This window comes from Onychomys torridus, chromosome 6 (assembly GCF_903995425.1).
Source record: "Onychomys torridus chromosome 6, mOncTor1.1, whole genome shotgun sequence".
NCBI lineage: Eukaryota > Metazoa > Chordata > Mammalia > Rodentia > Cricetidae > Onychomys > Onychomys torridus.
Window position 1 is genome coordinate 77,304,622 of NC_050448.1, and position 26,049 is coordinate 77,330,670.

A 26,049-nucleotide genomic window follows, 5' to 3' on the forward strand; every position below is an offset into this window, starting at 1 on the left:
CTTTTCAGAAAAATATTTTTTCCTTTCTCACTTTCCATGGAAACTCAAAATAGCAACAACAACCAAAAAAAAAAAAAAAAAAAAAAAAAAGCCCTTCTTCTCTGCCTGCAAGACCATGCCTGAAGAGGGGGGTCACAGGAGTCTCTGAACAGAGCTCTAACTGGAAACTTCATCATGAAGTGTAGGTGGGCTCACAGGTTGGTGTGGGTTTGTTTGTTTGGGGTTTTTTTTTGTTTTTTGGTTTTTTTGGTTTTTTTTGGTTGTGTGTGTGTGTGTGTGTGTGTGTGTGTGTGTGTGTGTGTGTGTGTTTTGTTTTGTTTGGGTTTTTCTAATTTAGAAGGTGGCTTCCCCCAGGTCTTAGAGTTCATCTTGTTCTTGGTGACCTCCCCCCTGATACAGCAGCCACGCACTAAGGTGTTGGTGAGGAAGTCCAGTATACCCAGCAAGAAACAACAGAGCAAGAGGCCTGGCAGGGAGAATGTTGTAAGAACAGCAGTTTTGACACACTTTCATTCTATTGATACCAAATAAATCATGGGAAAGCCCAGTGGCACAGTGAACCCTTTGACTGGAATCAAGACAGGGCAGAGCTTCAGGACCCTGGGGGCACCAAGCCCATTTTTACATCTAAGTATCTAAACCTGTTTTCCACCCTGGGTAAGACATGAAGAATGGGCAAGGTAGTCTCTACAGGGGCAGCCCCTCCTAGCCTGGGCACCCCGTGCCCACAGCCTGCTCTCCAGCCTGTGTGTACACTCTCCCTTCTGTAGTAAACACGCTGCGGCTTGTCTTCCAGCTGGCCGGATCAGCCGTCATTGCTTTTGGACTATGGTTTCGGTTCGGAGGCACCATGAAGGATTTATCGTCAGAGGACAAGTCCCCAGAGTATTTCTATGTAGGTGAGTGACGTCACCTTCCCTAAAGGTTGGGTCTGAGGGACAGGGCAAAGGCAGGACCACTGCCTGAGCCTCTCTACCTATGCATGTCACCTGGTACTGGGGCCCCTTCCTCCTCTCTCCAGGATAGAAGAAAGCTCCAGTAAAACTGATTTGTTTACTTAACTAAGTCTTAAGGAAATGTAACTAAAATTCATCTTAAGGAGTTAGGAAGCATCCTTTGTCTCTGGAGAAGTTCATCAGTCTGTTTAGGGTGTCATGGGGGCCCTGATGAGACCGCATCTTACTTTGTGGTGTGGTGTTTTAACATGGAAACAACTCAAAATGAAGAGATGCTTCAGAGTTTTGGGGTGCTGTGGTGGTTTGAAAGAAAATGCCCCCCATAGGCTCATAGGGAGTGTCACTAATTAGGAGGTGTGGCCTTGTTGGAGGAAGTGTGTCACTGGGTGCAGGCTTTGAGGTCGCAGAAGCTCAAGCCAGGCCGAGTGGCTCAATGTCTCGCCCTGATGCCTGTGGATCAAGATGTAGAACTCTCGGCTCCTTCTCCAGCACCATATCTGCTTGCATGCCATCATGCTTCCCTCCACGACAGTAATGGACTAAACTTCTGAACTATAAGCCAGCTTCAATGAACTGTTTTTCTTTACAAGAGTTGCCGTGGTCATGGTGTCTCTTCACAGCAATAGAAACACTAAGATAGGCACTAATCTCAAAACTTACATGAGTAGGGACTGCTGAGAGAAGGGAAGGACGGCCCCACAGAGTGGACAGGAGAGAGCTGTCCCTGGAGAAGAGGGTCTAGACAGAGGGGCCACAGCCACGCCTCCTGCCAAGATAGGAAGGAGATGAGGCCAAGAGAGTGGGTGACACACAGATAAAGCCAGCGTGCTTATCAGGGGCTTTGGTCCCTCTGGTATTTCAGCTCTGCCTTGCCTTCCTATGGTGATTCCAGCATTGTGTCCTCATATGATAGAATCCAAATGAGGACAAGGAAGTTCCATTTCACGTGTCCTGTTCCAGAAGTCTCCTCTTGGAGCCTGTTGACCGGAATTGCATCATATACTTATGCCTAAACCAACCAGGGCCCAGAAGAAGACAGCAATGGCTGTCTCTCTAATCCTTGATTCTTAGTTCCCTTGTGGTGCCTGGTGCTGTTTCTACAAAAACGCAGTCCTCCAACTTCTGAGCACTGACTATGTGCATGTTTCCTATTGTCCACCATGGGCTAACAGCAAGGGAAGGTGTGACTGAGGAGCCAACGTGGGTAAAGCCACACTCATGCTCCACAGCACCAAGGATGGGAAGAAGGATTCCAGCTGTTTGTGGTGTTTCACCTCTTTGGTTCTGCTGGGTAACTCGTTCATTCTCTGCCCACTTAGCTTAGGCCAACAAGCAGCTGGCTACACAAGCAGTTTGGAGACCAGCACTAGAGTTAGGCTGGGGGGGGGGGGGGTGGGGGTTAGGGGGCGGGGTCTGTTGAAATGAAAGAAGCATGCTACTGGAATTAGAAGACTAGAGCTTCTGACAGCCAATTAATCATGGCAGGGAGGAGACCTACCTAAACATGTTGTCAAAAGAAAGCTGAGGCCAGGTGGCCACAGGCTGAATTCTGGTCACATCATTTGAGTCCTCGAGATGAGTACTAGCCTGGACTTTTAGTTATGTGTAACGCAATTTTCCATTATTTTCAAGTCCACTGGAGCAGGTTTCTGTGGTTTGTCATCATACAAAGATTCCACACAAATATGACATGAAAACGCATCTCTTGTGTCTCAGGCCACGTGTGTCCCACTTGGCTCAGTGTAGAAAACAAAGCAGGAATGCTTGAGCAGCGCACCTCACCCTCCTCCTGCTCAACACAGGAAGCTCTCAGATCGGTAACTAGCCAACCTGATCTTTGTCACAGTGGTTAAATGACAACATAAAACAGAGCCCACTTGTGCCTGGCTCTGTTTGTTCAACATTTTTGAGTTAATAGATGTTTGAAGGTTGAACCCAAAACCCTATCTGTGGAACTTTACTTACACCTCACATCTGAAGCGCCACAGGTGGAGCTGCCCCTGGCTCACTTGTCCATCTCCAGCCCACAGGACCACCGTCCTTTCTGCCGGGTGGGAGGGACCGCCTCACTCATCTGATCTGGAGGGACGCTGGTGCTTATTTGGTTTTACTTGGGGGCTTTTTGAGGCAGGGTCTCATGTAGAGCAGGCTGGCCTGGAGCTTACTCCATAGCTGACAATGTCCTTGAACTCTTGATCCTCCTGCCTCTATCTCCAGTGTCCTAGGATTACAGGTGTGGGCCACTATGCCTAAATGCTCTGTTGTTTTCTTTAGAATATGTTTCAGAGTCATCAGCTCATACTCCTTGCCTGTTTTGCTAAACACTGTCCTAAACAGGCTTAGCATGTGTAAGTGGTTCTTCAAGATATAAAGCCACAGCCTGCCTGTAGTCCCAGCTGCTTGGGAAGAGGAGGAGAGTCACAGAGAAGGGAAGGAGAAGAGGTGTCACTCAGCCTACAGTGAGGCAACCTCCAGGAAGACACATTGCATAGCTCCCTGCGTCCAGGTCGACAGCGGGCAGACTTTGTAGGATTGCCCCTGTGCGCAGGGATGTTCTCACTTCTCACATCCTTCTCCCTCCAAGGATTTTCTCTGTCCTAGTGCTCTGTACCCAGTGCTCAAGCCGGACAGAGTGGCAGGCATTAGCCAAAGCGGGAAGACATGGTTTCGGGAAATGAGGACAGGGAGAGGGTAGTCAGACCAACTGCCGCCTGCTGCTACCCTTTAATGTCCCTCTGGGCCAAGGCCTGGAGGCTGACCCAGGGTAGGTGAGGAAGGAAGAGGCTGGCAAGACTGGAGCTGGCAGCGAGGGGCTTGTGTTACTCGGGGTTTCCTAGACCTTTTCCACTCTAGTTTCTTCCAGGGAACCCTGGGGACAAGTCCCTGCTTCCTCCCAACCTAACAAGCTGCCCATCTGACTTCCTGTGCCAGCCCTTCCCAGTGTGCTGGGTGGGCAGCTGCCTCGGGGTCTCCCTTCTAGGAGCACGGAGTGGGGAGTGGTCCTCTCTGCCTCAGGAAGCTGGATCCCTGGCTGGAGCGCATGAGCTCATGTCTGTGAGTAGAGGATGTGAGCAGGTTTCTCCATTGGGGGTGCCCACACAAACAGGAGCCACAGCCTGGCTGCATCTGTCTCTCCCTGTTGAATTCAGAGTCCCAGAGCCTGGCTTTGATTGTGGCTGGAGGTTGTATGGAAGGAAAGTGTTCCGTGGCTAAACATTCAGGGGCTGGCTTGCCTTTATAAACACTCTGACTCATTCTGGTAATATTTTTTAACTTCATACCTGACACCAAGCTCAGTTGGATAACGGAGAGAGAAACTAACTGCCATATCTGGACTGTTTCTCCAAAGCCATTCTACAAGAAATCAGAATCGATAATCATCCCAGTTCTGAAGGTCACAACCCTGAAGGAGAAGGCTTCTCTACAGCCAGTTTGGCAGCCCAGAGTTCTAGATTTCCCCTAGCCTGTTCTTTTGGGGGAAACACCTAGGAAGACAAACTCAGGAACTTTTCTCAAGAACTCCCCTACTGTTTATACATGGGCAGGTTTCTAAAAACCTAAAAAATTCACTGCTCTGAGTCTCTACTGAAAATGTAGCCTGGGGGTTTGGGGTGTGCACTTTAGCTCAATTCCAGTTTACCCCTTACAGATGTGCAGTTTTCACTTTCTGAATTTCTGATTCGTTAGCTGTGAACTGTGACCTTGTGTAAGTGCGGTGCCGACTGAACTAGGCTGAGTCGTGAGTAAATACAGACTCTCGCTATTCCTGTACTAGGGGATGCTGCAGAAAGGTCACCTGATGAAGAGGGGAGATGATGGGAAGAGTGGAGGAGCCGCTGGGGTGGGCTTTGTCATCAAGCAGGTTCTTGAGACGGTATGTGTCAAGTGCATAGCATAGGTACCACCCAGAGAGGGCTGAGACAACAGGAAGTGGTCCTTCCCACCAGTGATGTGGAGGGAGACATGCAAAGCACCTAAAATCGTACTTGCTAACTGGCAGCTGCAGCAGCAGTTATTTAGAAAGCACCAAGTAGTCTTTTCTTTTCCCATGAACTCGGACTCATCTATTACTCTAAACGCATAAAGTGAACTCTTAGAATTGATGGGTTCACATCCGTTGGTACAGTATCTACAAATTCAGCAACCCCAGATCAAAGTTGTTGTTTTTTTTTAATGCATCTCTTCTGAACATGTACAGACAGTTTCATACCATTAATCCCTAAATAATACAGACTAACAACTACTGAACATTTGTGTTATGCTAGACATTAAAAGTAACCTAGAGATGATCTAAAGGATACAGAGGGATGTGAGGGGTTATATGCAAACACGACGCCATTTTATGAGGGGCTTGTGAATCCACTGGTTGGTATGTGAAGGATCCTGGGACTAATCCCCATGGAGACTAAGTGACGGCTGTAATTATGTGTATTCAAGGGAAGTTGGAAGGGAGACGTCTGCAGAGACAAAAAAATTTAGATGAAGAAAATGATCATTAGCAGGTTGCATAACACCATCTGCTGCCAGGGTCACTGGAGCTGGTGAGCATGCCAATACATCCATTTCCAACAAGGCTGTTTCAATGTGTATGCCAGTGGGCCTTTCACAGACTCTCTTGATCCTTTGCCAGTCGCTGTACTGTGAACTCTGAGGAGGAGGATGGAATCATCAGGGAAGGTGTCCCAAGAAAAGCTGTTTCTGGTAGCATTTCACTGGCATCACAAAGCCCAGGCCTTAATGACAAAACTGCAATTTCAAAGGGGTTTTCTCTTTTCAAATCAAGGAAATTAGGGCTTAGAAAACATAAGAGCTGTTAAGCAGGTCACATGACTGTCCTGTGTACTCTTGGGGAAAGAGGACTCTACAGAAGCCATTTTGGAATTAAAATGTAGCTATAAGCTAATTGATGCAGTTAGATAAGGCATCCTTGGAAACCACAGAAGGCCTTACATTGTGCAGAATCTTATAGCCAGATTTGGTAGGCCCAAGGAATTTGTTGTGTATGCGGTTCTCTGTGATTCTCTCCAGCTCCAGAGAGAGGCTCATTTGAAACCAGGACAGTTGGATCTTCTCATGCAAACAGAGGCTTGCTGTGGAGGCCTCAGGAGCAGAAGCTGCTAGGACACTTAGGTTGTTCTGCCCACAATGGGGCATTGGATACTGTTCGAGTGATTGCATCTGCCGGGAAGCTAGCTCGCTGTTTCAGAAGGGCAAGGATGGTTGCCAGAGAGACCAAGGGAACTGTGCCCACTGAGCCCCCTATACACTGGGCACCTGCTTCTTCAGCGGCATTACATTTCTGTTTCAGACCTTCTCAGGATATGAGGCCCCCATCTCACTTGGCTGACATTGGAGAACACAGCCCTTTGGTGACCTGATAATGGGATCTCAGAACATGTGTCTAAGGACAGATGCTTGGTGGGATGAGGTAGTCCATCTGGAACTTTGAATTTATTTCAGTCTATCCATGGGATAAATGTTTACTGATTGAGGTTTCTCACTTGTGCACTTGTAAGCAGGGTAAAAGAAGTTTGATTTTTTTTTCAGACCTGAAATCTGCAGAGAACTGTGGGAACCGGCAAAGGTCCAGCCCACACCACAAGAGGGTGTGGTCAGGCCATGATGCTTTCCAGCTGCCTGAAGTGTAGGTTAGATGAGGATGTAGGGAGCTGGACCCTAACCTTATCTTCACGCTGGATCAAACAGCAGCTGTAGTAGCAGTGATGGGAGGCAATGACATTCTAAGTAAGAAATCGGTATGTTAAGACGGTTCTTCTCCCCTGAGGCATGATGGGAAGGAGCGGACGGGATGTAGCTGCTGCAGTCTTGCCCTCTCTGCTGCTTCTTTAGCCTGTCTCAGTCAGGAGTGTGGGGCAGGAGTCAGGGCTTCTGCCTCTGACCTCTGTCGTGGCAGGGATGTTCCCTTTCCCCAACCAGACTGCTTTGAGGAAGCGAGGAGATGGTGGAAATGAAGGCGCTCTGAGAACTGAAGACATAAGGTGTTCAGGTGGTGGAGTCGACAGTACCTTTGTTTTGAAAATGGAATCCATACCCCCATGAAATGGTCCTCTTGGAGAAGAGGAAACTGGAGGAAGTGATGGAGCTGGGCCAGCAGGAAGTGTGTGGGTCCCTCCAGACTGCAAAGCCAGCCCTCTCCCCTTCAGAGCCCAGAAGTACCTTGAGGACCTCTTGGTCTTGGTCTAGGAGGTGCAGGAAGGGTGCAGCTACCTAGTAACCCCATCCAGGTCTGTTCACAGACAGGCCTGCCCACAAACCGTTGGTGAGCAACCCAGAGGAGCCCCAGGAAATGCCTGTGTGCTAGACTCAGGGGTTCCCCACAGGGGTGGGACCCCAGTGCCCCTCCCCCTACCTCCGGGTAACAAGAATGGTTTCCAGGTGACTCATCTGACTAAAATGCAAAAGGGAAAAAAAAAAAACCAAAACAGCCCATTAGCCTCAGTCACCATGAGTCAAGAGACAGCCCAGCATTGTGTTCTCCCTTATCTCAGGATCAGAGGAGGAAGTCAGGAAGGCTTGGCCCAGGTCTTCCAGAGCCCACACTTCCATGTCCTTTTTCTCTGTAAGGAAACTCTCCTGGGGCTTGGCTTGGGAGATGAAATTTCTAACCACTCAAAGTGAGGCTGCTGCTGCTGCTGCTCAGGAGGCAGGATGGCCGGCCCCTGGGGGAGAATTGCAGGTTGTGACCTTGGGACAACAGCTTGACCCTCTAGGGCCCAGCGCCTCTGTGTAAGAGTGGAGAAAATAGTGCCCAGTACTTCCCAACCTTCACTAAAGCTATTCTAGTAACCTGTGCTGGGTGCACACAACGGGGCATGACAAGAAGAGTCTGTCACACACATAGCAACTGTGTTCAGATTACCAGGAGGAGACTGTAGGAGACCAGCCCCCACATTTACCTCAGGAACTCTTGAGGATTAAGGGATAAGAGAGTTAGTTAGAAATAGAAGAGACACAGAGAGAAAACACAGGATAGACTCAGGTGGGCCTGGATCCTTATCCCCTGGCACAGAACTTTATTCCAAAGGTCTATTTATAACAATGCTCAGGGGTGGAACAAAAGACCTCCCCCTTGCTAGTTAGACTCTTACCAATACCTGGTACCCAGGCCCATGGTCCAGTCAACCTCCCATGCAGTCCTGCTGAGAACAGCCACTAGGAAACCTAGTGGGCTCCAACAGGGGACAATGAGCTCTGGTTAGAACATGGCAATGATAATAATATTGTGGGTGTCTGTTACCTTATTACCCACCCTCACTGGTTGTTCATTTTGTTGTGTTTTGTTTTGTAACGTGGTCTCCCATGTGTCTATTATCTGCAGCATTGCCTTCTAAAGGAGAAAAAGTCACACAAAGCTGATGACTTATTACTGTGTCCTATGCGTCTGTCCTCACCCGAGTCCCTGCTCCCCCATTACTCACAGCTGCTGTTCCCTCCCAAACCCTTGGCCTCAAGTCTCTGGGTGATGGAGACAGCATTTAAGTCCAGAGGACAAGAGGTTCTGGGGCTTAAGAGAAGGCTTGGGCTTGTGTCCCAGCTGTGGTACCAGCTTCAGCTTCCTCCCAGACTCAGTATCATTGGCCTTGTGGGGATGGTAGCACTGCCAAGGTGCGGAGCCGGACTTTAGGAGGCATATGGTGACTATTTATTGAAACAGCTCTGAGCAGTAGCTAGAGGTGGCTTCTTCATCTCACTGGCTTTGCACCCTCAAATGGGTTGATTGGCTTCCTTCAGGTTCAGTTTCTTAATGGGTTCACTCGGATGACAGTAGACAGGATGGCTTTGCTGAGTGAGCCAGTATGTATGAAATGTAGTTAGTAAGCATGGCCATTACAGTTGACAGCAGAATGCTGTACCGAGATGAAAGCCAGAGCCCGGCTGGTGTGGGAGGCAGGGCTGTTGTCTCTGCACTGTGCTCGACTCGCCCAACCTTAGTCAGGCTCTGAATGGTCTCCTTGGCCTCTCGTCCACAGGGCTCTATGTGTTGGTTGGAGCTGGGGCCCTGATGATGGCCGTGGGATTCTTCGGGTGCTGTGGAGCCATGCGTGAGTCACAGTGTGTGCTCGGATCAGTAAGTGGGGTTTATGAGGTGGGCATGGGGCTGGGGTGTTGGTAAACTTCTCTGGAGGAGTCAGGAGACCTAGTTTGAAGTACTAGCTACTCTAGGACTTAAAGCTTTGGCACTGGACCCTCCTCTCTGATGTCTGTTCTCTCCATCTCCTGCATGAGAATAGAATTATCTTTGTTCCTGCCTCATGGAAAATGGGAAAACAATGAGGTCATCAGTGTAAAGATGTTTGGGGAAGAGTGCTTACGAATTGATTATTCTTTAAAAATAATAATATTTCACTGTGTATGCAGCAGCTTAAAGATTCCCATAGTCAGGAAAAAAACTGTTATCTACAAGGAAAGCATTTCTGGTTAAGATCAAGAACTTAGCAAAACATCCTTCTGGTACCTTATCTTAACCAGCAGCTTCTGTTTAAAAGACAACAACAACAAAAATAGTTTCTGTTACCTGTTACCAGCTGATACTCTGAAGCCTAAAGGCAGTGAGTAACAGAGGGAAGGCTTTGTGTTTTTCTTTTTCTTTTCTTTTCCTTTTCTTTTCTTTTTTTTTCTTTTTGTTTTTTTGTTTTTTGGGGGTTTTTTTTGTTTGTTTGTTTGTTTTTGGAGCTGAGGATCGAACCCAGGGCCTTGCACTTGCAAGGCAAGCACTCTACCACTGAGCTAAATCCCCAACCCCAGCTTTGTGTTTTTCAAAGGGAGCCTGAGGCAGGGGTCTTCTGAGGCCCTCTTATTTCCCATTCCCATTGCATTCTTTGGGTTTTCCATGTCTGCCTGCCGATTCAGATCTGCGGCCGTGTGGGGTGTCTGTTTCTTCTCCCCACCGTTCTTTCTCCAAATATAGCTGGAAAGCTGTTTTATTATCACAGAACTGAGTTTGATCAGCAAACCTAAGACCTGGCAGAACTCTATGCATAAGGAGACCCCACACACATACACCCTGCACATACTGCACACACACACACACACATACACACCACACATACCCACCCATACACACTGCATATACATACCCCACATATACCCACATATCCCCCCACCCCACACATACCCCTGCACACATACCCTGCACATACACCACACACACACACCCTGCATATATCCTTGCACACATACCCTATGCATACCCCCACACATACACCCTGCGCATATCCCTCACCCTACACATACCCCCCACACCCCACTCATACCCCCCACACACACCCCACACATACCCCACACACACACACATCCTGCACATACCTCTACTCCTCTTCCAGTCTCCTCAAAGAAGCCGTCCAGACCACACTGCTCACATCACACTCTTTCCCAAGCTCAAGCCTCACTGGCAACTTTCTGTGGCCGTCCATATGTCCTCTCTGTAGAACTTACTTGGTCATCAAGTGTTTACAGAGTATGTCACTGCCAGGTACTGTGCTAGGTGACAGGGTTTCTATGTGGCTATATAGATATTATTAGATAATTAGATAATGTATTAGAATATATTAGATAATATTCCTTTGTGCATTTTTAAAGCCTTTACTCTTTCACTGTGCCTTTTCTGCCTGATATAAGCTTTATGATAGCAGAGGGGTTGGGATCTTGTCTACCGCTGGATGACCAGCATGAAGGACAGTGCCTGGTGCAGCACACATGCTCAGTAAACAATTGTTCAGTGAAATAGCAGACAAACCACACAGAGACAGAGAGCATCAAAGCTTCCCCACAACCTCTCGTGGCCTTACCCAGTGCCTTGCCAGGGGAACTAGACATAAACAGGCTAAATAAGCTGAAAAGGAGTAAATTAATGAAATTAGTACTTTCTCTCCACAGTTTTTTACCTGTCTGCTGGTGATATTTGCCGCCGAAGTAACAACTGGAGTATTTGCTTTTATAGGCAAGGACGTAGTAAGTAACACCTAGACATATTTGTGGTTGCTAAGGTATTCTTCAGTATGAAAAACAATATACAATACTCAACCCAAAATGTTATTAAGAAACAAAATAGCTCACAAAACTGTGTAAGGAGAACCTTTTACCCTAGTAGTGTGCAGGGCTCAGCATATGTACATGAGTGGTAAAATATGGTTTCTAATCAATGCTTAAATTGGTCTGTGTTTGTTTGTTTGTTTGTTTGTTTGTTTTTTAACTAGCTTCCTAGTTTAAGATTTTCCCTAATTCAAAATGAGTCAGGCATTAGGTTACAGACACAAGAATGGGGCAAGGAGGAAGATCCCACTTTCTCATCCCTGTACCTATCCCAAAGGCTTGGCCTAGACAGGCGCCACATCATGAGAAGCTAGCGTCTGACCTGCTATGTGCAAGTACAATCCTTGGTGCCCAGAACAGGTTATGAGGGGAGCCCATGGGGCATGGGGCCTTTAGAAGGGTAAGCAGGCTGTGACAGAGAGGAGTGGGAAGAAAAGGAAGGAAAATGGGGCCTTGAGAGGGTTGCATTTCTAGTGAACCCATGTGCCATCCATACTGTTTATGAACTTAAGCTTAGAAATGATAAACATGAAAATGAGTGACTGTCACTCCTGAAACTTTCCTAGCATGGCTGCTTGTATCCAGAGGTTACATGCTGTAGTTTAGCTCCATACAGAGCTGAAACCCGTGGATGTTTGAATGCAGAACATCTTCCTTGGCAGTGATACCTGCTTTTCAGCTGGCAGGGAGCCATGATTCCATAGATCCCTCAGCGGCTCACCAGGATCGCCTAGATGTGCCTACTGGCAGTGAAACCTGTCAGGTTTAGAAAGCCCTGCTCTAAGAGGTGGCTCTGACCTAGGAAAGCATTCTTGGTCAATGTGACCTTCCATCTTCAGAGGAGTGTGTGGGACATGAAAGAGAGGATTCTTCTTGGTAAAAAGACAGTGCCTGCAACTTCCCATTCACTGTGTCCTGGTATTTTTTCAGGCTATACGGCATGTACAGACCATGTATGAGGAGGCATACAGCGATTACCTTAAAGACAGGGGAAGAGGAAATGGTACTCTCACTACCTTCCACTCAGCAGTGAGTAACTTTACTTCTTTCTTGTCATCACATTTTCTACAGATCATGCATGAGCCAGGTTTTCTCTAATCGCCTAAATTAAAAATAAAAATAAATTTGTTGGGTGGTGGTGGTGCACGCCTTTAATCCCAGCACTTGGGAGGCAGAGGCAGATGGATCTTTGTGAGTTCAAGACCAGCCTGGTCTACAGAGCGAGTTCCAGGAAAGGCGCAAAGCTACACAGAGAACCCCTGTTTCAAAAAACCAAAAGAAAGAAAGAAAGAAAGAGAAAAAGAAAAAGAAAAAGAAAAAGAAAAAGAAATCCAATAAGTGCAAGCAGCTGCCTCTTATTTTAGCTCTGATGAGAACCACAGTTTGTGTTTTGTGGAGACCCTTGGCTAGAATGAGGCCTACCACAGATTGACAAAAAGTCAGGGTATGGGCCCAAAAGAGACCAAAAGCATGAGCAGGCCACTGAGAAGCCACCCAAATGCACTTAGTTCCTCTCAGTGGTGACATTGTAGTATGACAGAAGTAGGCATGATGGTCTTCCAGCCCGGAGAGCTCAACTGCAGCCCTGTGATGCCGAACGAGTTTAGCCTCTGAGCTCTGCTCCACTCACTCTGAGTTATAAAACAAAGGTTGTGGGGAGACAATGATATTCCCTTCTTGAATGTTCCATGGGAATGTGCTAGAGTGCGGTGCTTACAGCTGCATACAGTCAAGAAGGCTTATGGAGGAAAGGGGCCAGACCAGTGCCATTCTGTCTTCTTAAGCAGTGCACTCTGGAGCAGTAACTGTGAACTTCTGGGCCAAGTGTTACCAGGTACCTGGCTCTATATGACAAGAGTGTCTTAGAAGGCTCCCCAGAGACATCCAGCAGCACACAGATCCCTTTGTCTTCCCAGCCAGCACTCATGCCTGCCCTTCTGGCCCTGGGCTTTCCTGTGGCTACGTCTCCTCTCTTCTCATAGTCCCTGACTAATGAGCTCTTCCCAAAGCTCATAAAGTTTTGCTTTTCAGCAGGTTTTCAGACTTCAGGTCTGAAGAATGGCATGTGAGGCATGTGAGGTCTCTAAAGTGGTGCTTCATGGAGGACACCATCAATTAGCTCCTTGCCTGACGCTGCCTCAAGTCACTTCCTACAATAAAACTTACCCAGCTTTGGAGAAGTATGTTCCCGGGATGCTAGCACAATTCTGTGATTCTTCCTTCACTCTCCAGAAATAGCAGTGTGGGCCTCAGAGCTGCTTTGCAGCCTTGGCACTGCCAGCCAGAGTGATGCCTCAAGCCAGGGCTCTTGCCGTCCCACCCACCCCCACAGGTCCTAACGCGTCTTCTCGATTTCTAGTTTCAGTGCTGTGGGAAAGAAAGTTCCGAACAAGTCCAGCCCACCTGCCCAAAGGAGCTTCCAGACCACAAGGTAAGCTGGATGTTCTGGAATCCCCCCCACCACCACCACCAGCTCCCTACTGTGAGGAGGTTTTGCTGTCAGGGTAGAGGCCAGGGGCTCAGGTCCTTCCTTCAGGGATTCTGGGAGGTTGTCTCCTAGTGGATCCTGAGCCTTACTCATGCCATGTGAAATGAACAGCAACACCAGGTCAGGTTCCTCACACTCCAGGGGATGATGGGAAGCTTGCTTGCCGGTGACTATGCCATGCACTTAAGGTATATTAATTTATTTTACCAGAGCCAGAGGTCTGTGTCCCCCATGTCTTCCTGGGGACAGTCACAGCACTGATAACTTTAACTGCTCTGTCAGGTATTCTACAAGTGTATGAGAAGAGACAGCCCCTCCCTCGGTGGCTTTATGGGCTAGCCCATGGCTGTAAGTGATATGCTGAAAGTCTGTCCAGGGAACCGTGGAGACACAGCAGAGTTAAGAAAGCTTTGTGTGGAAGAATGTGAGTCTTCACAAAGGGAGGTCTTTCCAAGCCAAGGAAGCAGCTGAAATAGGGTCATGCTGGGAAGATACTCTACTCCAGTGTTGGAGGAGAACAGGAGCCCAGAGGAATGCTGTCTGAAGTTTCTGGGAGAGGCGAGCTTGACTTTGTACCCGGAGGTTTTAGGAAGTCCGTTGCTCTCAGCAGACTGTGAAGCAAGAATCACTTCTGCCTTGAAACCATCCTCAAACCATGTGTGTTGATGATGGTAAGCGGAGGGTTGGACATTCACGGTGGAACACCACTTAGGTGGTACCCATTTCACCTGGAAGAAGATGCGGTTCTAAATCAAGCCCCACACAACAGGGAAGGAGGCATCTAGGAGGCAGATCTACAGGACAGGGAAACGTGTGAGAGGAATCTAGGGGTGCAGGATCCCTGCCTTGGTGGGTGGGCAGGCAGAGGTGCTGCTCACTGAGAGTTCAGTCCATGAAAGGAGAAAATCCTGGAGGCGGATAAAATTCAGACATTAGGGTCTGGGGATGACACAGGGCAGAGAATCTCAGCACAAGGAAGCCATAGGAGTGAATGAGATTACTTGGGAAAGCGTTACAGAGTAAGGAAGAGAAGTAACAATGTGACAAGAAAGTCAGAGTCCAGAGTGGAAGCCCAGGGAGGGAGGAAGTGGTTTGTCCAGAGTCCGGTAGGAAGAAGAGGGATAAATGAAGATTGAAAGCCGTTTGTTAGACTTGGTGCTTACAGGACCCTTTCCGACTATGTCAGAGTTTCAGTCAAGTTGCAGAGAGCACAGTGCAGCTTGGCTATGGTAGAAATGTGAGACTGTGGATGACGGTGTTGATGCACTTAGGTGCTTGGTAGTAAAGAGATGAGAAGTGGGTTTCAGTTTGTCATGACTGCCACTGAAAACATCGCATCAGGCTGACTGAAGAAGACACCATAAGGAACCTGTTGACTTCACATGAGCTAAGTGAAGGCTATTTTAAAAGGAACACAGCAGACTCACCAGGAGTCCAGGGAAGGCTGTGGTTGCCAAGGTGAACCTCAAAGGATGAATAGGAGTTCAGTAAGCAGAAGAAGGAGAAGGAGACATTCCAGGCTAAGGAGACAGGGCAGACATGGAGGTGTTCTGAGGGGACAGTTGTTTGCAGAGAAGTCCATCTTTGAGTGGAAACAGAAAACCCAGGATGCCTGTGAGAGATGAATTCTTCAGAGAGAAGGGACACATTCTTTAAGAGCTATCATTACTTCTCTTGGAGAGTCTATTTCTGTTCAGTCAGCATAGACCAAGAAACAATCCCACCAAGTCCAGCCTAGTGAACCAATGAGTTTACTGAAGTTACTTATAGGAGCCTGGGTGAAGAGCTACTTACAGGGCCAGTTACTTATAATTGACCTAGGAAGCTGCATCAACAAAGATGACACCTAGCATGACTGACAGTTTCTGAAAACTACATTCTAGAGTCTCCTGTGTGACTCGCAGGTGGCTACCCCATAGAAGAGTCTCCTCTCCCCCAGAAAGTGTTTGCTCCTGATAACATTGGGGAAAGGCCTGAGTGTCTTGGAACTTTCTGAGCTCTCTGAGTCTTGTAAGTTTCTTGGGAGGTTTTCAGGAGCCTGGTGAGCCTCCTTCCTCTCTCCAGGAGGGACTGTTTCAATGCTGAGACATGGCTAAGGGTCTTAGATACCCCTTGTGAATCCAAAAGTCTAGCCTTTGTGCTGTTAGCTTAGGGAGCCATGGAAGAGGTTGGATTTGTAGTTTATAGAGTTTGCTGTAATGAGAAAGGTTGATGGGTAATGAATAATGAGGTGACCAGCTGAAGACTTCACTGCTCCTTGCCACACACAAGGTTAGCTGCAACAAGCAGGGTGGAATGGTAGGAATAGAGAGGAGAAGGTAACATCTTCAGTACTGATGACCACAGAGATATCAGAGATGGGAATTCACCACTGGCTTTTCCACTGGTACAAAAGATGGTGTCATTCATTGGAGGAGAAAGGGCCAATTCGAGAGAAAAGGAACAGTACAGTAGGTTTTTAAAGGTTTTTTTTTTTTTTTTGATGTTTTATGTATACATATATGAGAAAGAAAGGTGTGGATATACACATAGTTACCCAAGGAAGCCAGAGAAGACAGATTCCCCTGGAACTGTAGTTACAAGCAGTTGTGCACCACCTAACATGGGTGCTGGGAACCAAACTCTTGGGTCCTCTACTCTTAACCATGATTCATTCTTCAGCCCCTAGTTCAGTGTTTTTAACATTGTGGTTTGAAAAATCTGATGTGTGGCTTAAGAGATATATTAAAGTATCTATGACATGTAATCTTAGAGTTATAGACATAGATTTGATTCATGAGATATTGAAGAAAAGGAAAATGTGAATAACAGTCTAAGCAACACCACCATTTAAGGCTGGGCCAAGGAGAGCAGCCAAAAGGACACTGGGAGGAGGGGTCAGACACCAGGGAAGTGCTGCTGAGATCAGCTCACTGTTTGCCGACTTTACCTGTCAGGCACTGTGGAGCCAAAGATGAATGAGACAAGGTCCCCACCAACAAGGAACCTACTGTCTAATGGAGATGTAAACACTAGAGTTGACACAGTGCACAGTGGGGGTATGGACAGAGTTTGCATGGTGCTCCGAGGACTCAGTGAAGGCATGTAGGAGACACCAGATGAAAGGTAACCCGGTAAAGAGTGTAGATGTTGACACTTCAGCTATGCCTTCCACACTGAGAGATAATTATGTAGTTTGAGTTGAGTACAAGAAAAAAAGAGTTCACAAAAGATGAACGGCAAATGACTATTAAACACATAAAAAGCATAGGCAATCACAAGCAATCTTAAATTAACAGCATCTTTAAATGACAAGACGCCATTGTTTGATGTGTGAAATTGGCCAAGTTTTTTTTTTTTTCCCTCCTATTAATAACACAATATGGGCAAGAATGATGTGAAATGAAGGTTTCTTCTTTTAAATTGGTACAATAGTCTTAGAGATTAGTACAGTCATGTGGCCCAGAATGTTAAATGAACTCATGCCCTTTAGTCTAGAAACTCTACTTCTCAGAACTTATCCTAAAGAAAGGAATTTTTTAACATGTGCAGAAGCCAGGAAGATGGCTCAGCTGATAAACTGCCTTCCACACAAGCAAAGACCCAAGTTTAATCCTTGGTACCTCATGAAAATCCAGGTATGTGGAACTGTCTATAATCCCAGTGCTGGGAAGGCAGAGGCAGATGATCCCCAGGGCTCACTAGTCAGCCTATCCTAATTGGTGAACTTCAGGGTCCGTGAGAGATCCAGTCTCAAAAGACAAGATCGACAGCTCCTATGGCACACACACAAAGAAAAAAATGGGAGGAGATGCAGGTAGAAAATTTAGTGCAGTGGTGTTCATTACAAATAATATACATTAATAACCAAATACTGATCTCTTAACACGCTACAGTAGGATATTGTTTAAATTATGATCCTTTCATAGGATATGTTTTATTGCCACTAGGAATCATACTTCAAAAAAAATTAATACAAAAGGTATTTTAGAAGTTTCTTCATGTTAAACATAAAAGCACACAGATTAATATAAAAATGAGCTGAGTATGTGGTCTTTTTATACCCAAGAATCATCAAAAGTATTAGTTATGATCTTAGTGGAGGACAGATGTTTCTTATTTTTGTTTTATTAGTATCTATTTTCCAAATTTCAATGACTATGTATTCCCTTGTGAATAAGGAAAGCCAACGCATGTTTTGTAATTTGTTTTTCACACAAGAAGCTGTCTCTGAATGGAAAGAAGGGCTGCTGGCAGGGCTGGCAGAGAGGACAGCAGGGCTGGAGGAGGACGGCAGGGCTGGAGGAGGACAGCAGGGCTGGAGGAGGACGGCAGAGCTGGAGGAAGATGGCAGGGAGGACAGCAGGGCTGGAGGAGGACAGCAAGGCTGGAGGAGGACAGCAAGGCTGGAGGACAGCAGGGCTGGAGGAGGACAGCAGGGCTGGAGGACAGCAGGGAGGACAGCAGGGCTGAGGGAGGACAGCAGGGCTGGAGGAGGACAGCAAAGCTGGAGGACAGCAGGGCTGGAGGAGGACAGCAGGGCTGGAGGAGGACAGCAGGGCTGGAGGACAGCAGGGAGGACAGCAGGGCTGGAGGAGGACGGCAGGGAGGACAGCAGGGCTGGAGGAGGACGTCAGGGACAGGCTGCTTTTGAAAACATTGAGTGTGCTGTCACTTGGCCAGTGGAAATGTTAATAGAGAGAAAGGCTGAATGTATAGGAAGAAAAGAGGGTGATTGCAGGCAGGCTTCCTGAGGGAGGAGAGGGAGGGAGACCCAGAGCCAGTGAAGGGCTGACTTTCTGCAGAGAAGAGCACCTTATTAGCTCTGAGGAGAGGAGGATAAGCTGCAGAGGAATACTTGTGCCTTTGTGTGCTCACTACCTTAAACAGTGCCTGACACAGAAGGAAGGCAGTGTCCGGGAGTCCGTGCAAAGGGAACACTAGCAGTGTTGCCACTTGACTCTGCTTTTCTCTGGAATGCCAGGGAGCTGCTGTTCCCAGCAGTGCACCAGGCTTTCACCAGAGTGCATTATCGTTCTTCTGAGACTGCATCCTCCTGCCAAACTTCCAGAGGGAGGAGGCTCTAGATTACTGCTGCACATCCTCCAGTCCACTCCAGTGGCTGATCCGAGGTCTGCAGAACCATTAACTATACAGGGAGACATGGAAGTGGTTACCGGCTCCTGTAACTTGTGTGGGTATCAGGAGTGCTAAAGATCTGTGTACCCTGAGGATGCACCTGGGCTGAGAGCGCACCTCTACATAGGAGGACTCCAAATGGAAGCTTTTGGCACTGGTAAACTAATAATGGTCACAGATGGTCCTCCTACCCCCTGCCCAATCTGCCCCCACCCTGTCTATCAAAGTTCTTCAAACTCATCCTTCACAGACCTCTTAAGGATAGGAACCCACAGCTCAGCTAACACTAGAGGGAATGATCTTCTAACTCCCAAGACTTGGTTTTCCTAATTATTGACTTTCCATAATTTAATTCGACTCCATACAAACATTTTAGTCTCTTAATAGGTAATGCATGCCTTGCATAGATCAAATGTATAAAATGCCTTTTAAACTGTAAATGACAATAGAGGTTTATTATTTAGAGAATATCTTATCTTTCTTTGCTGAACATAAGAAAGGGCATCAAGCTTTGGAATGCCTGAAGTCCCCTATAACCAACTTTGTGAAGCTATATTTCAGAGCTCTAAAGCAGACCACTGGCCTAACAGGAAAACCGCACCAAAGGGAGGATTGCGTTTACCACACTCTTGCTTTACAGTTGTCGGGGGTATTACCCATACGGGAGCAGAAGTGGACATGGACGAACTTACAGACCATATTAGAAAATGGGAGGACTGGGTCAGGGGATGAGTCACACAATTAGTTTTTACTGCTAACTTTTTTTTTCCAAAACAGAATTGCATTGACAACATTGAAACCATAATCAGTGTTAAGCTCCAGCTCATTGGAATTGTTGGTATTGGGATTGCGGGTCTCACGGTAAGAAAGCTCTAGAATGTAATTTTTTTGCCTTCTAATAAGCATTAGAACCTTACTTCTTATTTCTTTTTATAATGGAGATGGCAGTATCTTAAGTGAGAATTCTCAAAATGGGTAAAAAACCTTCATTCACAGCACATCTCCTAAGAACAAAGCTAATTACATACATCAGTAGTAGCCCTGTAAAATGTACTACAAATTTCAGTGTCCACCTAATTATGACCTTGAGTATATCATTGCAATAACTTTCCATGTAAGCCTGCCAGTCATAACCTTGGTAAGTGATTTCAATACACAGTAACATGATAGTAAGTTAGTCTCTTATCCAACTAACTAACAGTAAGTTAGTCTTTTATCTACACATTGAAGAGACAGTGTAGGGCAAGCATAGGTATCACACAAGCTGGATTCACCTCCTGGCTCCATTGTTTTCTTATAAGCCCTGAAATTGAAGGAGAGTTTCTTAATTTCTCTAGGCTTCAATGTCTTTATTTGTAGAATGTGAATTTTAAACATACCAGCCTTACAAGATTATTACAGTCAAAAGGGGTACGACCTATAGCCTGTTGTCACAAATTAATCTACATAAAACCACACTGTTTTGCATTTAATAAGTACCCTCTTTCTATATATTTTGAATATAAGCAAATCCAGAATTCAATCAAAGAGAATATCATAAGAAAAGGAATGAAGCATTCTGTATCTGGCATCTGTTGGTGGCTCAGTCCTTTAAAAACATAAGGGTTTGTAGAAGAGAGAATGGGGAAGTGGACTTGCTGTAAAAGTGCTTTCCTAGCATACACAAAGCCCTACCTTCAATCCCAGTGCTGCATACACCTGTGGTCCTGTCACAAGATGAGGACATAAGGATCAGAAATTTAAGATCATCTCCTGCTACATAGCGAGTTTGAGATATGCCTGGGCTAGCCACAAGAGACCTTGTTTTGTTTTGTTTTGAAATGTATATGGGAAGAATTGGTAGCCCTGGACAGGAGTAATGAAAGAGGCAAGGAGGGCCTTCAGGTCCACATAATTGAAGGTTTTGTGTACTCTTCGGAGAAGCTGGGCTTCAGGTGCCTTCAAGGCCAGAAGAACCTACAGTGCAGAATGGATGAGGAAGGATTGGAGAGAGGGGTAAGAGAAGAGTCAGAACTCAGTAAAGAGGTGGTTCCCACTGTCCAGAATTTAGGCAATGGTAGCTAATATTAAAATAGAATTTACTTACTTGTCTATGTGTAGATTAACTCATGGCCTACACAAAGGCAGGGTTATAAGGATGTTGAGGAAATCCATGAATTGGTGGTTCTTAGGGGATACCTAAGAATTTTTTTCCCTTCTCTGTATCCAGAACACAGGGTGGGACAGTGTCTAGAAATACTATGCTGATGCCCTCCAAACCTGGGGACAGCTCACAGGCCCTCCCCACATGCTGTGGGGCTAACCTCATTGCAACTTTGCAGCTCCCATGTGATGGTCCTGAAGAAGTGTCTTAGAGTTTCTATTGCTGTGACAAAACACCATGACCAAAGCTACTTGGGAAGGATAGGGTTTATTTGGCTTACACTTCCACATCACCTGATTTATTACTGAAAGAAATTAAGACAGGAACTCAAACAGAGCAAGAACCTGGAGGCAGGAGCTAATGCAGAGGCCATGGAGGAGCGCTGCTTACTGGTTTGCTTCTCACAGCTTGCTCAGCTGCTTTCTTATAGAACCCAGGACCGGGTTGGGGATTTAGCTCAGTGGTAGAGCACTTGCCTAGCAAGCACAAGGCCCTAGGTTTGATCCTCAGCTAAAGAAAGAAAAAAAAAAAAAAAGAACCCAGGACCATCAGCCCAGGGGTAGCACTACCCACAATGGACTGGGCCCTCACCCATAAATCACTAATTAAGAAATTCCCTACAAGATCTTATGGAGGCATTTTTTCAATTGAGGTTCCCTCCTTTCAGATATCTCTAGCTTGTGTCAAGCTGACATTAAAATAGCCAACACAAGCAGTTTGAAAACATTCCACCTAATGGAGGTATTAGGTAGACTGTCCTAACAATTAGGCAGTCTCAACAGAAGCAGACAGCCCTGATTCATGACTTCCATAAGGAATCTCTCAGAGGGCACCCCTCAGATTATAACCAGGATGAGGTGGCAGTCACATCAATCTTGTAGCCATGAAAAGGGAGGAAATGCCCTTGCTTGTCTGTATTGAATCAGCACCCCAGGAGTTTCTTCCTGAGTCCTTCTTCCATAGGGAAGCACTGCACAGTATAATCACTTGACCAAATGCCCACTGGGTGTCTCCCCAGCCACACACTGGCACTGGGTCCTGGCAGCCACAGACCTAAAACCGTTGCTGGCTGAGCCCTTAGCTCTGCCTGCCTTTGCCCTCCCTAGAATAACTCCTCACTCCTGCCTTGATGCATTGACCATTCACAGATCCTAGTCTGTCTTAGGATGGGACTGAGGAGAGAATCAGAGTTATGGCACCAAATTTTAAAAATGAACATTACCAGTCATTTAGAGGTACCCACTGGCTGTGGACTTGTAAGGGTAATGAGCGAGGACAAAAAGCACCTTTTGGTATTCTTCTCTGCAAACCAGAGGGGAAAATAGTTCTGTCCAGGTATTTGGCTTCTCAGAGAACTATCCGAGAGACAGAAGAAATCAGGAATATCATTCACCTACTTCCATTTACGATTTTGATAGAACTACTGAGTTAAACAGTCATGTATCATTTGCGTAGAAATAGACCAAGAATGAAGAGAAGCCCCACTGTTTAACAGGGCTTTACTACTGTAGGAACTAAAGCTTTTCTGACAGTTAGACCATAAGCAATTTACTTAAGAAATTAAGAATGTGTTTTTCTGAATGAATAAAATAAATCTGAGATTCACCTGAAATATAAAATTAAAAAACCAGAAATGTACCAATCTTTCATAACTCTTAAGAACTATGAGCCAGAAACAGAGCCCTTTCTTCAAATAGACTGGTCTGTTAAGAAAGATCACAGAAGTCTTACAGCCATCCTTAAAGAACATATAAAATGCCATTTACAGCCAGTGTCCTTGGCTGTGCTTATTTAGTAACATGAGCTAGGCACTGCCAGTTTGCTGATCTTTCTGTCAAACCCACATGTGACGGTGAGTGTTTCTTTCTGTTGCAGATCTTTGGCATGATATTCAGCATGGTGCTTTGCTGTGCAATACGACACTCACGAGATGTGATCTGAAGATACTTCATCATGAAAATTGTCATCCAGAGTCTTCGTGCTAAATGTTACAAGAGCTGTCTCAGCTCATTTTTAATATTCAGGATATTAGAAGCTAAAATAATTGGATGTTAGCTGTATATTTGCACTTGTATGTATGTCTGACTCATTACTGATTTGCCCCTTGAATGAATGTCACATGTGGTCTGTGTGTTTCTGGTAGATGCACTGCATATACTGGTATCTGTTTCCTGGGAATCCCTAGTTCTTGTATGCAGGGAGAATAACCTATTGAAGTACCAGGGGGAAAAAAGTGATCAAGCTTTAAAAGATTTATAAAACCTAGCCAGGAAATGTGATAATGGGTCCATTTCTCAGATTTCAGCCATGAAAGTTAGATACGTAAAGAGAATGCAGAATTTCTAGTTAATGGAAGCAATAAGCTATGAGAATTGAGGGGTCACAGATCAATGTCAAGACTGACTATGTGTAAGTTGAATGTAAAGTTTTCTTATATATTCATCTTCTCCCCAGAATACAGTAAACCACAGTTTCAGAACTAAACACATCTATAAAAGTAAATAGAGCATGGAAAATCTAATTTGAAAGCATCATGCTTTCTAAGTATTTAAAAGCAGGAACCCTCTCTCTGGAAAGAAAAGTTACATAGACAAGCAGGTGCCCCATAAAAGTGAGAACGGGAAAAGTTGCTGTAGGAAGGCAGGTAGCTGTTGTTGCAGCCCTCTTCTTTCCTGACTCTGCTTTGAATGGCTGGAAGCCTCACCTTTCCAAAAGCTTTTATCTCACACTCCTCAGCTTCTCCAGATGGAGTGACAGACAGCAAGAGCTCTGCAGTGTGAGGGTGGGAGAACCCTCCCCAGCACAGCACCTTCGGAATACCTCAGAACTTGAGTTTACATATGTTTTTTGCATTTTTCTAATTTATCCATGTAGAGAATTCCTTATAGATTAAGAGTACAGTTTTCATCCTTTAAAATAAAATTTAAAAAAATCTATGATATTATGAGTACCATGGCCAAACCAAGATAAACACCTCCAAGATGTGTACACACAACAAAGGCAAGTTAGTGAATCAAAAATACTTTTTATACATACAGCCACAGCACACATATATCCTTTCTCAGCAAATCCCTGTGGAAATGAATGCTCAGTTTCTTTGGGGGCCTGAGTGGTTGATTAATTTTGGCTGGAAGTACAAGTGGAAACCCACAGTAGGATCTGAACTGTCATGTTTGCCATGATTTAACAACTCATTAAAGGATATAACGGATGAATTTTTAGCATTGTATTTGGCCACACAAAAGTGAAGGTGTGAGGGATTCTGGAAACCCTAAGAGGAGCGTCTGTGCCTGCTAGGAACATACGACTTTGAGCATGTGTTAAAGTGCTATGCTTCAAGAAACTTTCACAGTATTTTGCTGAAAACACACACTGCTGGGATGGTCTCACCCACAGAGCACCACCTACTTTTCTCTTTTATCCATTCTTGCTACTGCTACTTCTTTTAGAGGAAAAAAAAATGTGAGAGAGTTAAAAGCTTAACTGTGTGTGACTACTTTACCGAAGCAAAAGATTATTTTTTAAATAATATTAGATATTAGACCCCAGAAGTTGACAAATGCAATCTTTTAAGCAGACAAAGAGGTCAATCTTTCTTCTATCTTTAGTTTATATGACTACCTGAAGACAGAAAACAGGCTGAAGTGTGTGCTCAGGTTACTATAGCTCAGAATTATTTCCCGTTCAGAAGTGAGTTTCATTCTCTGAGTGAACAACTTTAAAGAAAATGACAGTAACTATAAGCAGAAGAATAGAAATAATTTTTTACCATGAAGGAATAAGTCTAGAATTCTGTGTCATGTGTGATTAGTGTACCTCTTTGTGGGTTAACTTTCCAAAGAATGTGCTGAGTAAAATTAGAGAATTCCATCTCTGAGTAAAGATGGATATATATCTTTATGTGAATAGATAAAGCTATATCTATAGAGATATATATTCCCTATGTCTTGAATCTATAAATATCTTAAATACATATCTCTTGAGGGTTTATACATATGTAATTTTAATACATGTGTACCTGTATGAAATTATGGAGATAAATGTATGTATACACATGCACATGTGTATACATTTTCAGTTATTTCTGTATACCTGAACTAATTTGAGATCAAACCCAAACGTTTTAAGTTATTTCAAATTAAATTTTCTATGTATTTACTTGCTTGAGTTATCTTAAAATTGTAGTGTACCTTCTTATATACCTTCACATCACTTATTTAAATTAGCTACCCAATTTACCCAAACAAAACAGATTGGTAATCCTTCCAGCCTGTCATTGTGAGGTGGGCTCAAAGGTAGCACCCCAAGGATTCTAATTACAATGTGTTTCAACTAACACCAGTCCACCCAAATTGTTCCTCTTTACTCCAGAAAAAGCACGGTTATCTGTAGCTTGGCCTGGCAAATTAAGCCTGGGTCCAATATGGTCCTCCTGCATAATGGCCATCCCTGTGAGGAATCTAACAGATGTGGCTGGCTGAGAACAAGACTTGTGGGGAGATGATAATAATCTCAATACTAATCAGTAAAGAACATAGCATTTTCTCCCTTCTGAAATAAGTTTACCAAATATTCAGTGAGTTGCTCTCTTCTCACTGGTAACGATGGGTTCTGTGGCCTGGAGGCCAGCCACTAAGACTCCCCCACAGCCCAGTTTTCATGGCCACATTGGCATGCTCTTGAACACCAAGCCCATTTCCTATCACCAAGAAAGAGCAATTTAACTCATCTGAATCAAATTGGTATTTGTGTGTATTTTAAGAGTGACAATTTTCTAGCCGGGCGGCAGTGGTGCACACCTTTAATCCCAGCACTCGGGAGACAGAGCCAGGATGATCTCTGAGTTCAAGGCCAGCCTGGTCTACAGAGCGAGATCCAGGACCCAAAGCTATACAGAGAAACCCTGTCTTGAAACACCAAAAAAAAAAAAAAAAAAGTGACAATTTTCTATTTTCTTTAAACATCCCCCATTTTTCCCTATAAAATGATTTTTTTGTATTTAGATGTCTTTTAAAGGTGAAAATACTATAGCAATACAACATGTTGTTTGGTATAATTCTAACCAACCAAGGGATTCACAGTTCAGATGCCATCCACTGGAAACAGAAAACATGATGAATACAAGTATCATGCCCTGTGTTTTACAAAGCTGTGTCTATGCTGGCTTCAGAAAGTGTTGAGTTAATATGCCAGAAACCTTTTTGTGTTTGGGGGATTTTTATGTATATTTTAAAATTTTTTTTATTTCTATCAAATAGCAAAAATTTAGTTAAAGAAATTTAAATTACACT

At 45.2% G+C, this 26,049-nt stretch overlaps 1 protein-coding gene across 1 annotated transcript in view; it reads left to right on the top strand.

The window, feature by feature from the left end:
- Positions 1–24,917, top strand: part of Tspan2 (tetraspanin 2) — a 42,111-nt gene extending 17,194 nt beyond the window's left edge. The window contains exons 2-8 of the mRNA XM_036191282.1: positions 797–899; positions 8,948–9,045; positions 10,854–10,928; positions 11,940–12,038; positions 13,369–13,440; positions 19,393–19,476; positions 22,634–24,917. Of these exons, the coding sequence (XP_036047175.1) occupies positions 797–899; positions 8,948–9,045; positions 10,854–10,928; positions 11,940–12,038; positions 13,369–13,440; positions 19,393–19,476; positions 22,634–22,699 (597 nt within the window). The 3' untranslated portion in view covers positions 22,700–24,917. The remainder of the gene's footprint in view (positions 1–796; positions 900–8,947; positions 9,046–10,853; positions 10,929–11,939; positions 12,039–13,368; positions 13,441–19,392; positions 19,477–22,633) is intronic.
- Positions 24,918–26,049: the final 1,132 nt, after the last annotated feature.